The following is a 15,378-nucleotide window of genomic DNA, read 5'->3' as shown; positions in this document are numbered from 1 at the left end:
ATTTATATGACAATTTGAATGTTCTGATGAATATGTAAATGTTTTGTATTGTTATGAGTAAAAATTCACAGCAACGAAATATCATCACTTGTTTATCACCTGTAGCTAGTATAAGTGGTGATCCATACCTGAGCATTTTTTTATTTATTGATTCGTCTTTGATTTATAGGTGTGTGTGTTTGACATATTACCACCTGGCCTAGTGAACAATAACTTGCACTGTACAAATGTATCATTTTGTTTGAAATATGTCCATCTATTGCTTTAGATCACCATTTCACATAGCAGTAGATGCAAAGTCAGCCGTTTGCGTCCCACTCAGTAATGGACTTATGCAAAAAATAACAAGATAATACGTGATTTATTTTATTGGATTATTACACATGCTTATTTGTTTATCTGATTGAGTAAACAAATTCCAGGATGAGTTCAGAGAGCTGTATATTTGAATATACAGCATGTAGCACATAGTGCTCGGTTGGCTGTATTCAAGTCCAAGTTCACTTCATTGAAGCCACTCCAACTGAGTTGTCACAAACATTGGGACCTAACTTGAAAAAAAATACCGAAACTTAATGTTTTCTAATGTTGACAGCCAGTTGAGAGTTTTTCTTTGTACTTGTGCCACATGACATTTTGTAGTTTTGGTCTACTTTTTTTGCGTTTCCAAGAAAAACATTAGAGTTAACATTAAACCAGTTAAAAGTGACACAAATTAATTTGTCAATTAAAAGAAAATGATAAATATGAGTAATAAGAAAATAAGTAATGAGTTAAACAGATATATGGACAGATCAAGATAAAGAAGGTAAAAATACTAATAAACTTTTAGATAGAAGAATTAAAAAACTTAAAATTTGTGCTCCAACTGATCTACTAAATTATATAAATATTGTTTATCTGTGTTACACTCAAATATTTATGAATATGGCTTGAGGCTGTTTCACATCAATGACCTAACTGTCAAAAAAAATTAAAACAGGTTAGCACATCCTCTGCAGAGAACACAGTTTTGCACATTTTAATGCACAATTACTGCTTAAATATGCCATTTTTCTGCAAATTTAACCTCACAGTTTCTATTTATTTGCACCGTCCACATTTTATGTTGTTTTGTCCTCAGATGTATTGTATTTAACAAATAAACAGTAATTGTGTATTAAAGTGTGTGTTCCGTGCAGAGGAAGTGTTAACCTGTTTTCACTTAGAAAATCAACAGAACATGTCAGTTGACCAGGGACGCCAAAATATTTGCATATGACTGTAATTAGTGAAAGAGTTGCTTTGTTCTTTCTAGGTGCATCATGGGTGACAGTGGATCCTCCAAGCAAGGTTGGAGCCATCCACATAGCAGTTGGAGTTAATGTAGTTTGGGTGGTCACCAAGGACAACAAGGTAAGTGTTTTCTACAGTGTTATTTCTGAGTGATTTATATATCCAAAAGGACATTTGATTATGGTTGGCGTTTGTATTGATCCTAGGCAGTCTGGTATGAGATAAAGGTCGAATACTCACTCTTCAGGGACAGTGGACAACTGGCAGTTTCTATTTACACTCATAAATTTCATGTAAGAACAGAATGTGACCCACTGGACATGTACATATGTGTATGTATGTATGCGTGTGTGCATGACAGGTGTGGTTCAGAAGAGGAGTGAACTCTCATAACTCCAGTGGCTTAGGCTGGATCAGTATTGGTGGAGAGATGGTGATGATCAGCGTGGGGCCCAATGACCAGGTGAGGCCCAGCACAGGCTACAAATAGAGGAGATGAGAAGATTTTATGGCCCAGCTGTTACATTTCTTTTACCATACATCAGCTCCTTTAAAGGCACACAAGGATACGTTCAAGGACACCAAACCGCAGCTTATATGACTGTAAGACTTTCACATTGTAAAACAGTAAAGATAGAAAGTGTACTGTACTGATATACTTTATGAGGGTCTAGTGTAATTTATTTAGTTTGTTTTACGATTGACCTTTGGGTCTTTACATGAACATATACATTCATATGCAGCTTCATTCAGTTTCTGGAAATGTTTTTGTTCAGAAGCTTTCAAATATGATTCTATAAAACCAGGAAAGGCCATACGTTACAGTGATTTTACCATGTGAAGCTGTGACAATATAGAATATGATGCAGTATTTTAAATAAATAATTTATCAGAAAAAAGAATTATAACTCTTCTGACAAGCAATGTAGTTCATTAACAGTTATTATTAACAGCCTATCATAGCCTATCATTAACAGGCTATGGTTGCCAAGCAATGGATAAAGATTACCTCATGAATAGCACAATGGTTTTTAAAAACTTTCCACAGTAACTCAGAATGTCGATGGATGTGTGCAGTCATATGATGGCCCCAAAAAGGTTTTGGACACTTAAACCACTTAAGCACTGGTAAACTTTAATGAAGTTCTTTAGGTTACTTCATAAAATTATTTTTGTTTCAGAGAGAAACACTTTTAGCATGACATACAACTGATGGTAGACTCCTCATGTGGAGAAAGCCTGGAGAAGAATTCCTTCCAGTCTAAACTAAGAGTACAGTAAAGCACAAAGGTGGAAAAGTCAAACTCTGGGGCTGGTTTTCTTACGAGCTTGTGTTCATTGTTGGGATCATGTATTTAGATGAGTGCAAAGGCATTTTGGATTGCAGACCATAAAGAAGCGGTTCAAATGAAAACACGCCAGCCACTTTTTGAGAGAATACTTTCAAAGAAAGATATTTACAGTCTTGGGATGGTCTGTTGCCACTTGGTTTGACATTTTGTGTCCTAACACAATGAATTGAATGCATTATTAAATATGGCACAAATGTCCAAATATGTTTTGGGCCCACTGCATTATAGATAATAATTGCATTTCGTCCACCAAGCAATATAGTTTGCTAGCAGTAGGATATGGTTGCCAAGCAACATACGAGTCAACGACTATGAATAGCACAATGTTTTTTTAATAACAGTTGATGTGTGCCTAAATACCAAATTTGTGTGTATATATTGACTATTTTACAAGGGCTTGAATGTGGTTCAGCCAATCAGAACTATCTGTTTAATGAACAGAACTGTAATCCATTTTGATCTTTTTTTTTTTTAGATCAATTCACCTTCCATGTTAGCATGAATATCAAATTTAACAAAATATCTCTGAAATTTCATTTTTCATACATCGAAGACACTTTACACACTAGCCCACATTTCACTAGAGACAAATTCATTTATTATAAGGAAACACCAGTTTTTGGAGAAAACAGATTGTACCACCAGTTTGTCACTGTTTTATTGTACTGTGTGTGATGTCTTTCACTTTGGCAGTTACATTATAATTGTCCAGTGATGATATTTAGTGGTGTTGCTCGACTGTGAGACAGCCTGGCTTGTGAGTGAACAGCCTGTACTTGGGGAAACCCATCTGCTGGGCCTGTCAATGGAGAAGCGAGGGTGTGGGTGCTCTTCAGTTGTAATGACACCATCATTCTCACATGCAGCTTTGAGGATTAAGCATCATTGCACTGTGTCCTCTGACGTCCAGTATGTTCATCTAGAGCGATAGAATTGTGCACTGTCTGCGCACACAGTCTAGTCCTCAGCTCACACCCTCTGGCCTCTCACATTTCCCTGGGTGTCACTTTTGGAAGGAGCGGCTAGAGCTGCTGAGTGTCAGTGTGGAGCTTGCTAGCGATGCACCCTCCCCCTCATCTCTCTCTCACTCTCTCTCTCTCACTCTCTCTCTCCCTCTGTAACCTAAGCACCAGACTTGCTCCTTCTGCCCGCATGTCCCAGCCATATATATACTCTTCCTATACTCTCGGCCTGGGACGGCCATACAGGAGCATATCTAATTTGAGTTTGGCCTCTGCACTGTGTGCCCATATTTCACATTTCATTCCCAGCAGCCCCGGCTGTGCGCAGGGCTCAGATGCGCCGCAAATATTTTTCTCTCCTCCCTTAATTTGGGTTAATCGGAAACAATATCCCATCTGTGAGAAGTGTGTCAGCACATAAAAAGAAAGTGCTAGAGCATCAGCCCAGGACATGCTGAAGGTATGATATGTCCTGCCTTTCCCGAATGTTTCCTAACAATGCCCTGACTTTTCGATCACATGCTGTTGTGCTGCTGGAGGAGGCTTGAGGATGATAATGACTTGATATTTCAACACATAATAAATTAACTATAGTATAGCTACTCTGTTATAATGACTATAACCAGCTAACTGTCAGTATAACCAAGTCTACACCAATGCAGGTAATATATCTAAAATATCTCATTATGAGAAATATAAGAATTGGTAAGACTATTGTAGAAAAGGGAAAGTGAAAGGAAAATAAGTGAAAAATTACTAAAAGATACAGAGAAAATTGGATTCCTAACATCTACCTCATAGACCACCAAAACTGTTACAACAGTACATAAGCTTTCATGTTTGAGAGATTCACATTGAGAAAATCATGCTCTGCCCTTTACAACTCAACGCTATAAGTCAAACAAAGATGGTGCTGGAGTTCTCAGAACAGTTCACTGTCTACACCAGCGTCCAGACCTCAGCATCACTGAATATGTTTGAGATGATTTGTGGAAAATGAAACCAACTTGGAGATGTGGAAAAAACATATTTGCAGATAGAAAGCAAGTCTCCCAAAAGTAATGGCAGCTGTAATTTAGTGGACACACTAAAAACTGAAAAATAATACTTATTTGTTGAGGTTTCTGTGTAATTTTCTGTTAAGTATATCATTTTTTTCTTGTGCTGATAAATTAATAACTTGTACTTAATGGTCATTTTACTGGTTATTAAATAATTGAAAGGTGTTTTTTCACAGTACTGTAGATGGAATAATTTTATAATATCCTTATAATAATTTAACTGCAGTCCTGTGATGTGCCAAGATGTTATTTATTGCAGTGTTAGTCATGATGGGACAGCAGATACATTTTATCAGTATTACTGATTTTTATTAGATTGAAAAATATGTTGTAGACATTATAAAAAATGGAAATGTAGTCCACAGCTGTGACTGTTGTGGGCTCATGTACTGTCATTTTGCTCTGCCAAGGGCCTTTGAAAGGTCTGTCAGGAGGATCCTGCCAGTCTGGACTATATTTGATCTTACACTATCCTGACCTGAATGTCTTGTCTTGCCCTGGCCAGTGCAGGGTGGTCTATGACCATAAAGTTTAAGGTTTCTTGGATCCCTGCCACTGCTAAGAGAAACTATTCAAAGCGTAAAGCCATTCTAGGAGGGCTACAGTCCTGGCCATAGCATGTCTAATTTAACTCATGAAGGGATCAATAAGTGAGTGACAAAAAGTTTAGAATAAATTTGAGCAAACATAGAAACAACAAATATTATATAAAGCTGGTTAATAAGGGATGTTGGATCAATTATAACATGCATTAGAAGGAAAGTTCATAATCCTTCTGCATTCTAACTGAAATCTGAAAATCTGATCAATGGCATCAATATATTGTGGTCTTAACATTGTTTTCTGTTTGTTATTGTGTCATGTAACAGTATTGGTTTAATATGCTGCAGGTGTGGGGGGTTGGCAGCGAGGACAGGACTGTTTACTTCCGCCATGGAGTCACCCCTACTGAGGTAACTGGGAAGGCATGGGTCCCTGTGTGTGCCCAACTGGACAGAGGTCATGCCACAAACAGGCCCAGGTCAGTTACTGTGACCACAGCATACTGTTCCATTTCACCTTGCAGTACAGAATTTCTCCAGCAGGTGTCACCATTTATATATGTTTGATGATATTTGATGATATTTGTTTTAGGACTGCACAATATGGAGAAAATGCTAGTATTGCAATTACATTGTCGCCTATTGTGATTAAGATATATCTTGCAATCTTTAATAAATAAGAGCTGTTTGATGTGGCCGGCTTGCATTGTTTTGAGACATGTCTCTTTTCATTTATTTGAGTTTTTAGTGAGTCCATTCTTTTTTAGTATATCCATCCTTTGGCTTTATTGCAGCTTCCATTCTTTTCAGGAGACATGCTTTCAGGGATATTTTTCCTCACCTCAAAAGTTCAGTCTTAGACATTGGTTGTATTTTAATCCCAAACACATTCAATAATTTTGAGGTCTGGACCGTCCATTGTGCTAAGAACACCAGCGACTTCTTTGTTTGATTAGCAAGTTTACTCCTTTTTTTGTCTGTTTCTTTTTCTCTCTGGTCTACCAGGTCTTGCACGGTTGTCAGTCCCATTTTCTTTATATCTTTTAATAAATTTTTAAACTCCTGTTTTGGAAACTCCTGTATTTTTTTACCTCTTTTCTTTTGATGTTTCTGTTCTTTAAGCAAGTATATTATCTATTGATTTATTATTAATATTACTTATGTTAGTTCATGTAAATGCCTTGATTCATCCAAACTCTAATAGAAACATCTGTGATTGGTCAGGATGCTCACAGCACACAATGAAATATTCAGGGACTGGTGTGAGTCTCTGAGATATCAGTGCTGCAAAAATGAATATAGTAATAACAATTTAACAAATGATGTATTGTGCAGTGCTAGTGTTTTTGAACAGCTCCCCCTTTTTCCTCTCACTCTGGTCTGCTGAGCAGTGATGGCTGCCTCTTCGGTGGTCAGCTCACTGGCCCTTCTCAGGGTTCCGTGCTCAGTTGTGATGACTCGGATGTCCCCAGGCAGCACATCCCTAAGATCACCAGTGATAGTTTCATCTCCGCCCTGGTGGCTGACTGCAGCGCTCCTCCAGAGGGGTCAACCACAACGCCAAACCCCACCTCACTTGAAGTGGACCAGGAAGGTAGTGTTAGCCGATATGCCGTCTAATTACACAATAATACTGATTTATCATTTTAATTCTATTGATATATAACACACACACACACACACACATATATATATATATATATATATATATATATATATATATATATATATATATATACATATATATATATAAAACCTGATTAACTAACTGTAATTTACTTTAAATTAGATTAAAATATATACCAACAAAACAATCAGTAAGTTTCCATCCTGCTTTCTGACTGGTTAATGTTTACAATGTTATGTGAAGTTCAGTCAAAACGAGCTATGTCAGATATTCTTTTACCACAGAGTAACTGTACTCAGGAACATGGGATCAATAACTTTATTAATGCAAGCTTAAATGGCATCTGATATCACGTTATATTTGAAAAATGTTGTGATAAATCAATTCCACCCAGTACTAAAGGAGGCTGCGGGGGAGGACGATGCTCCTAGCCAGGCCCCAGTGCTCCCATCCAGCCAGCTAAATGGTGGTGAACTCCCTTGGAGTAACGTGGATCTGGAGGAGATGAAAGCCACCCCAGCAAGTACTGCGCAGAGCTCAGTGGCCACATACCCCATGGAGCTGGAAGCCATTGTGGAGCAAGAGGAGGGTCCACCATGGGCCTCGATCACAGGAGGAGGATGTGAGATAGACTCTAGTTCCAGTATCAGCTGGCTGGAAACTACAGGTACAGCATTTGGGTAGCACAGTCAGTCACTCTGGTTGTATACAATGGGATCCAAAATCTAAGACATTGAAAATCTGGGATTTCTTGTCATTTAAATTTGAAAGCAAATGAGAAAGTTTTCAAATTTAGAAAAATTTAAAACAAAAAAGTTATGAAAATTAAAATGAAGAGGAAATTAACCCCCTGAATGTCTTTGAACAAAAAGGTCAGATATTTTTTTGGTCCTATCTTTTTTGGTCCTATAGTTTCCCTTAGTTGGTGTATGTATTAGAATAGAAAATGCCAACATGTACAGGACAGGGGTAGTCAGAACAAGCAGTGATAACCACAGATCTTAGTTGTATCTTTACATATAAATGGTTTCTCTTTCTTCTCTGATTTTGTCCTTGTCTCTCTTTTCTTTCTGGCTCCTCTCTCCCAGAAGAAGGCCTGCTGTCTCCCTCCATCGCTCCTGCTCTTAGTGCAGCAGGTGCTCAGGGTCCTCTGGCAGAGAGAGCGCTACGAGAAAAAGAGAAAACTATGGAGAAGGTACACACAAGATTCAGCTTACAATCATGTTTAAACATACTCTTTTTAATTAGTTCTAGAATTGAGCATGACTATTCAAATATGCAGAGTTCAAAATTATTCAAATCCCAAAAGCCTACTACAATCTAAATATTTTTTATTTAGTAAGTACATGAACTATAGTGTAAACTGGTTGCGTTATTCCTAAGATAAGGAAGTGTGTAATAAAACTTTAGACATTGAAGGAGTTGACTACATGGGAAATTTGAGTCATGTGTAGTTTGGAACAAATTAATTGTGTATTATCTTGTAATATGTGTGACAGAACCACAGAAATGTGGGGACACAAGCAGCTGATAATTTGTTTCAAGTGAAATGGCAACAGCTGTATATATGGAAATATACATATGTAATATACATAAATATGGAAATATTTCAAACAAAAAGCTGTCAAAACTGTACAAATTGTGCAACTGTGAGTTATTGTTCTGTAGTTTAAATGGTATTTAAAAAACATACACCAAACACACAAACATAAATCACTCAATCAACCTAAGCGATAATATGCTAGCTCATGCTATACAATACAGTATACAAATAATAAATATGTAGATATTTAAATTGTTCAAATGTTTATCCTTAATTAGCTGTCCTGAGTGGGGACCCCTCAGGGCCTTCTAGGCCTTAAGAGAAGATCTAATGATTTCTGGAAACAAACAAAAATGCATGCATGTCTGTAATTTTGTAGTTAATTTCATACTAGCCATAAAACGCAATTTGAGCCTGCTTTGGAGGTTCTTTTTATCAACTAAAGCACTAGCTATAATAGACAAGGTTTCTAGTAGTTATGCTGTAATTATCCACTCAAGCATGGCTGATGTGGCTGGATTGGACAGAAAAGAGAGATTTCATGGAACTGCCTGCTGTTGCATTCTCATAATGCATATTAAATTTAAGGAGTATTAATAAGCCAATGTTGTTCTCATTGTGTGTGTGTGTGTGTGTGTGTGTGTTAGTCTGTGAGTGTGAGAAAAGGTGTGATGAGCTGGTGGAGGGACTGGCAGCCGCAGCAGTGGGAGGAGGTGGGCGTGACTCTGGAGCAGGTCAGGGGTGTTGGAGCGTCCCGGGACGACATCCTTTACATCTTCTATACACACAATGAGGAAAGAAAGGTGAATTTAGTGCACCGAATACCAACTATTACATTCCACTACCAACACAATAACTTCACCATGCATTTCAACAGAGATATAGAAGTAACCGACACTTGCTACAACAACTACACTAAAATAAAAGTATTATTACTATTATTATTTTTAAATAAAAGTACCACTAAAGGAAGTGTTACAATTATAAGAGCTAAAAACATACTCAAGTAGAACTGTTGTGGAACTTCTTAGAACTTCCAGCATGTATTAACTTAGAAACTGAAATTTGTTAGATGCTATTTTTCTCTTTTTGAGATCCTTTTGGTCTAGAATAAAATTCCAAATTAACTCAGGCTTTTGTTTGGTTCTCTAACTCTCCTGTCTCAGTATCTGTATGCTGTGATAAGGGAAGTGACAGCCCTTGTTCCAGTATTTTGGGAGTCACTATACGCACTGGCTGTTTATACAGCTGAGAGGACCAGGCAGAGATGGCCTATTCTGCTGGCTACAGAGTCCCATCAAGACTTTGAGAACTGGGTAAATATACCACACTACCAAATGCTCACACAGGTAAAGCCATCAGTAAGAGGTCCTGTTCCTGCTTGGTTGGAATGACAACTAGTAAAGACACCGATCCAGTAGCAGGTATTATATCAGGCCGAAATCAGTAGAATCAGATAACGTAGTTTTTCCCCTCCGAGAATGATTCAGAAACCTTGCTTGAGCATGCCAGCCCAGTAGGCAGTTATAATACCACATGAAATGTGGTCTTACACCTCAAGAAGAACATTGTGAGCATGCCCTGAGGCTGAAGAGAGATTTTCTAACAATGTGATGGTGCCGTGTTACAAATTTCACCTGCGCTAGAAAATTAAAGCTTAAAAAAAAGGACAGCTGTTGGGTTGTTTACATTGCCACAGCCTTCATCTCTGAAACATCAATACAGTTGAAAAGCTCAGGTTTTCTGGCTTTTCATTCCATGAATTATGGAGTTAATATTTTTTCATCTTTATATTATCTGACTTTAGTTAATGATTATGAAGTCATATCTTAAGAGTTATTGAGGTGTTTTTAATATTTACAGTTGAAATGACACCCAGTTTACAATAACTGAGCGCAGTACATGATGCCTCTGCATAATGTTTAATGTAAAAGTAAAGTCAAATTTCGATTATAAACATGATTAAAACTCCGTCATATTTCAGACAAATGTCTGAATATTTAATAAATGAAAAAACAAGGGGACATTAGAGAGATAAATCACAGAAAAGCCAGTCTTTTGGAGTTAGCTTTTCACCCAGCGTGCTTACAAGACTTCTGTTTCTTTACACACTGCCTGCAGCACCACATCACTTGGTCAGTTGCATCAGAAGGCGCAGAGGTATGGTGTCCAGAAGTACTGGTCACATTAGTTGTTACATATGGTTCTCTTCAAAAGTATTATCATTATATACATTATACATTATGTAAATTTAAGCCACCGTAAACCTACGAAAGGTTCTACCACCCACTACCAGTTTGTACAAACTATAGGAGTTATAAACCACTGCATGTGGCAGTCAACAGGCTGGATCAAGCAGATCAGAAGCTGACTGATGCAAAGTTGTCGAGTCAGATGGTTCTGTTTTTCTCAAATGTAACACATTAAAATTATACTTCAGTATATCAGATGGGGCAGTATGTTTCATTTTCCTATGGGAAACCCAAGGCTTAACTTGTGGTCATGGCAGGATTGAATAGCTAGTTATAAAATTTTTATCGTCTGACTCTGATTCTTGGCAAGGTGGCTTTGAGCCCAGAGGATGTGTAATGACATTATTAAGTGTGTATCTGTGTGTGTGTGTGTGTGTTCGTTCCCTGCAGCTGTCTCTGTTGAGTGAGTCATGTTGTGAGTCCAGGGCTCTCCGAGATCCCCCCTCCAAACAAGCCATGTGGGCCGTCACCTCTAAAGGGGACATCATGGTGCATGACCCATCACCCAGCCTGGAGGCACCTGCCCAGTACTTACCCTGTGACCAGATGTAAGATCTTTTGCCAGACTCTTCCTCTTATTCTTGCTGTCCCCTGTCTTTCTCTCTGGCAAGGGTCCTGAGTATTTGCGTCTTGTTGCTTTTTCACATCAGCTACATCATCTGCTATTGGTTCACTCACTCCAAATACGTCTGTCATTTTTGCACGATCACATCTTTGGTCCATCATGTGTTCTAGATAGTTGTCTTTCTTGAATTTGGCTTGCCATGCATGCTAGTGGCTGTGTATGTGTATGTGTGTGAGCTCAGGTTCTGGCGTCAGGTCCCGGGTCACCTGCTTTGTGTGGAGTCTAACAGTCTGGGTGTGGTGTGGGGCATCGGCTATGACCACACTGCCTGGGTCTACACGGGGGGCTGCAGGGGAAACCAAGCTCAGGGTAAAGCCTAAGATGAACTGGCCTACTCTAATGAGAGTTGGAGTTAGCTTAAAGGAATATTCTATAGTTTTTTTCAACTTCAACTGCCCCATCTATAGCATACAGTCAGTTACCTTGGAAAAAAAATCATTACATTTCTCTGTACTTAGAACAGAACCAAAAAACAATTGATTTAAAACACACTTATAATATAAGCCACTGGACAGTTGCTGAATTCCATCAGTTAAAGTTTATGCAAAACATGTATTTTTGTAGAATTCTTCAGTCAAAGGGTATCTGTCAACCGGTCATCAATGAACAGAGGCAGGCAGAAGTCAAGCATCTTAAGAACCAATGAGGTACAGTTTGAAATATAGCTAAGAACCACTTGAAAACCTCCAAAAACAAAACCAGAAACCAATGCCAGAACAAGAAGCAGGTTTGGGGATAATGAAAGGGAAGAGCTGGAATGTTCCGAGGAGATCCAGAAGGAGGTGGGTGAGGGGTTCTGTGATTTTCAGCTATAGATACTTAGTAACAAAACCTAGATAAACAAATAAACAGCTCTTCCTGATGTCCATGTAAAAGAGTCGTTGCTCCATTGTTTGAAAAGTTGAAACTAACTTCATAAGGAAAGCTTCATAAAACACTAAAGACCTGTATTAGAATGTAACAGTTTACGTTTTGAATTTGTATTATACAGTCACATATTTCAAACTTTTATTGACTGCATTCTGCAGCTGCCCTGTGGCTCCTGGTTATGAGTATGTTTTCTGTTCTTTTTCTCAGTACAAAGCATCATGCTGAAATTATAGTCCACTGACAGTATGATACAGATGCTGCAGATAGAAACTAGGTTGAAAAACGTTGGACTATTGCTTTAACTAATCATCAGAGCCTCTGTCCTTGAGGAGTAAAGACTTAAGTAGACTTAACATTAAACTTAATGTCTTGCAAATGTCTCGCTTATGCTTGCTAACACTGTGCGTTTTGTGTGTTGATATCCGAGAATGGCATGTTAAGACCACCTGTAGTAGCGATCTTGGCAGTTCCTCATGATACGTTTAACTGTCACCTTCCATCAGGTGAAATTAATCAGCATTCACTGACTGATGTTAGAAATGTCTACATCTACGAGAACCAGCGGTGGAACCCAGTGACAGGATACACAGATAAGTACGTCTCATCTCAGCATCTCCTGATGTGTTTTTGTCAAGCCTTAAGCCCTAAGGAACTCTGTTCTACACTCTCTGCTCCCCACAGGGGTCTCCCCACAGACCGGTACATGTGGAGCGATGCCGTTGGACTGAAGGAGTGCACCAAAGAGAACACCAGACCACCCTCACCTCAGTGGACATGGGTAAGTGTAGTAGACTCTAGACACAGAGCAGAACAGTGGTGGTGTATCATAGAGCAGTACACTACAGTGCTGGGTAGGATTGTGTCTACTTGCATACAGTGAAGCTTAAACATTTACTTTGATAATCTGTGGCATAAGTTGGGGTGTAATAGTCTAGAGATTGCATATTCGATCCCTGGTGATGCAACAGCCACCCGTGAACAGAAATCCAAGATAACATAATTGGCGTCACTCTCTCTGGTTGGGTAGGATGACCCTCCTTCTCCAAATATGTCTGAAATATGTTCATGAACGTTTAAATCAACATTATACTATATATATATATATATATATATATATATATATATATATATATATATATATATATATACAGAGGTATGGTTGTTTGAGCTGTTTTACTGAAAATAATATACTTTTTCAAAATAAAAAAATAGGATTGTTCATATTAATATCATTTAACTACTTTATCGTTTATGTCTACTTTATAAATTTGACTTTTATTAACATGTTGTGAAGTGTTTATGTAAGATGTTATGAATGTGTTATGTAGACACCCTTCAAGTAAAGTGTTACTCGATAACACTAATGTCACCTGTTGCATCATCAACACTTTAAAAAGATGCACTGGTGCTTTGCGTGACTCTGAGGGAGTATGTGCTAGCTTTCACCCTCCCAGCATGGTAGCATTGTGGGATGGAGGTTTAGCTATTGGGTGGGAACTGACTATGACTAAATTAATTAGACAAGCCAATTATATGAAATCTCAAATTTCACCACAATTTGATTACATTTGATTATTTTGATATGATTCAGATTTCATTTTCTAAACTACACTGATTATAGAAATGTGACTGGAGGATCTATTTACCCAGTGGTGAAATAGACAATAAAAAGAGATTTGTACATTTGAAAGTAGCCTAATATTTTTATTTTAGCCAAAAAACCCTCAAACTTATAATGATGACAGTTGATTATAATCATTTCTAACAATGCAAAATCAATGCGGTTGAATTGCCACCTTTTACACACCTACTATAAAATGATTTAATACTGTAGTAAAACATACCAACAGAAACAGGTTTGGAGTGTAATAGGATTTTCTGTGAATACCTACAAATTCTCACTGCTCTGTGATTCTGACTGCAGGTGTCAGACTGGGCCATTGACTTTAGCACCCCAGGAGGAACAGACAAAGAAGGCTGGCAGTATGCTGCAGACTTCCCAGTGTAGGTCTTCTCACAGTAAGCACACAGTTACAGTGAGCTGTAAATGGCTGACTTATCTTTAACTGTAATTTTGTGTGTACATTTCAGGACTTTTCATGGCTATAAGACCATGAAGGACTTTGTGAGACGAAGGCGATGGGTCAGGTAGTAGTGATACATTTTCTTTTTCTGTAGCTTTTTTTCTGTAGATTTTGGGAACAGTGGGCATTTAATACAGACTTAGCTTAAACTTATTAGTAAATAAATTAGCATTTGGACACACTGAAACTTGTGCTTACCTTGGCTTGTTCTTTTTTTTTTCCACAGGAAGTGTAAGATTACATTAATGGGGCACTGGCAGAAAGTCCCGCCTATCCCGCTGATTGACGTCACCATCCTGCCATGTCTGGCTCAGAGCAGTCTGGAGCAGGTGCCTGTGTGGGCCATCAGTGAGAAGGGGGACGTGCTGTGCCGTCTGGGAGTAAACGCTCATAACCCAGCTGTGAGGACACACCTTATCTGCAATCCTTACACACTGCATGCAACATAAGGCACTTTTCCACTGGTCAGTGCAGCACGATTATGAATCCCAACCCAGAACTATGCGTACAGTAGTCGAGTATCGCTGTCTATTTCAATAGCACAGCAGAACTGTGAAAGAAGGTGGGTCTGGATTTTGTGTGAAGGTCACATGATTTCCCATGTAACAGTAGGAACAATGAACAAACTAGCAGCTCTGATATCATTTAACTTTTTGGAATTTGGTTTTATGTAAAAAGTCACAGAGATATTCTGACTAGTTAGTAATTAGAAATGACACTCGTCTGACTCGAATCACGACTCTGAGTTTGACCATTCAGTGGTCTCCACTCATTTTTCCCAGCTCTGTACACTTGGTACCCCGACAAGAAGATGAACCAAATGCAGCAGATATTCTGTGGAAATTACGACAAAACATGATCATAGATTCATAACCATACATGCGATATCACTCTACCTGATGGAGAACGGTTAGACAGTTTTTGAACTGAGACTGTGACCATCAGGCCACAGTTGGCCCATATTAGCATTTAATTTAGCCTGCTAGTTACCCTAACCCCACCCCATTATCCCAATGAAATAACAAACATGTTTTCATACTATACATAACTTATTAAATTCTCTTTTTTTAAGTGTTGTTGTAACCAAACAAAAGTGTAAAATCCTTTTTTTAAAACATTGAACCTGCCTTTTTATTTGTAAAATGTTTTGTCTTTTTGTCCCTTGATCTACCACAAACATTACAG

General features: G+C 38.2%; 1 protein-coding gene across 4 annotated transcripts in view; it reads left to right on the top strand.

The window, feature by feature from the left end:
* The window catches only part of tecpr1b (tectonin beta-propeller repeat containing 1b), a 29,756-nt gene that overhangs the window by 9,320 nt on the left and 5,058 nt on the right, over window positions 1-15,378 (top strand). For 3 of the 4 annotated variants that reach the window (XM_036590263.1, XM_036590265.1, XM_036590261.1), the window contains 15 exons: window positions 1,298-1,395; window positions 1,637-1,738; window positions 5,541-5,671; window positions 6,584-6,786; window positions 7,214-7,486; window positions 7,908-8,014; window positions 9,010-9,165; window positions 9,529-9,678; window positions 11,005-11,162; window positions 11,421-11,548; window positions 12,613-12,703; window positions 12,791-12,887; window positions 14,034-14,113; window positions 14,201-14,257; window positions 14,420-14,594. In XM_036590263.1, the coding sequence (XP_036446156.1) occupies window positions 1,298-1,395; window positions 1,637-1,738; window positions 5,541-5,671; window positions 6,584-6,786; window positions 7,214-7,486; window positions 7,908-8,014; window positions 9,010-9,165; window positions 9,529-9,678; window positions 11,005-11,162; window positions 11,421-11,548; window positions 12,613-12,703; window positions 12,791-12,887; window positions 14,034-14,113; window positions 14,201-14,257; window positions 14,420-14,594 (2,006 nt within the window). The remainder of the gene's footprint in view (window positions 1-1,297; window positions 1,396-1,636; window positions 1,739-5,540; window positions 5,672-6,583; window positions 6,787-7,213; window positions 7,487-7,907; window positions 8,015-9,009; window positions 9,166-9,528; window positions 9,679-11,004; window positions 11,163-11,420; window positions 11,549-12,612; window positions 12,704-12,790; window positions 12,888-14,033; window positions 14,114-14,200; window positions 14,258-14,419; window positions 14,595-15,378) is intronic. The other variant, XM_036590264.1, reaches the window with a different exon arrangement.

The sequence above is a fragment of the Colossoma macropomum genome, unplaced genomic scaffold (genome assembly GCF_904425465.1).
Source record: "Colossoma macropomum unplaced genomic scaffold, Colossoma_macropomum, whole genome shotgun sequence".
In the NCBI taxonomy this organism is placed as follows: domain Eukaryota; kingdom Metazoa; phylum Chordata; class Actinopteri; order Characiformes; family Serrasalmidae; genus Colossoma; species Colossoma macropomum.
This window is presented reverse-complemented; position numbering and strand designations above follow the sequence as displayed.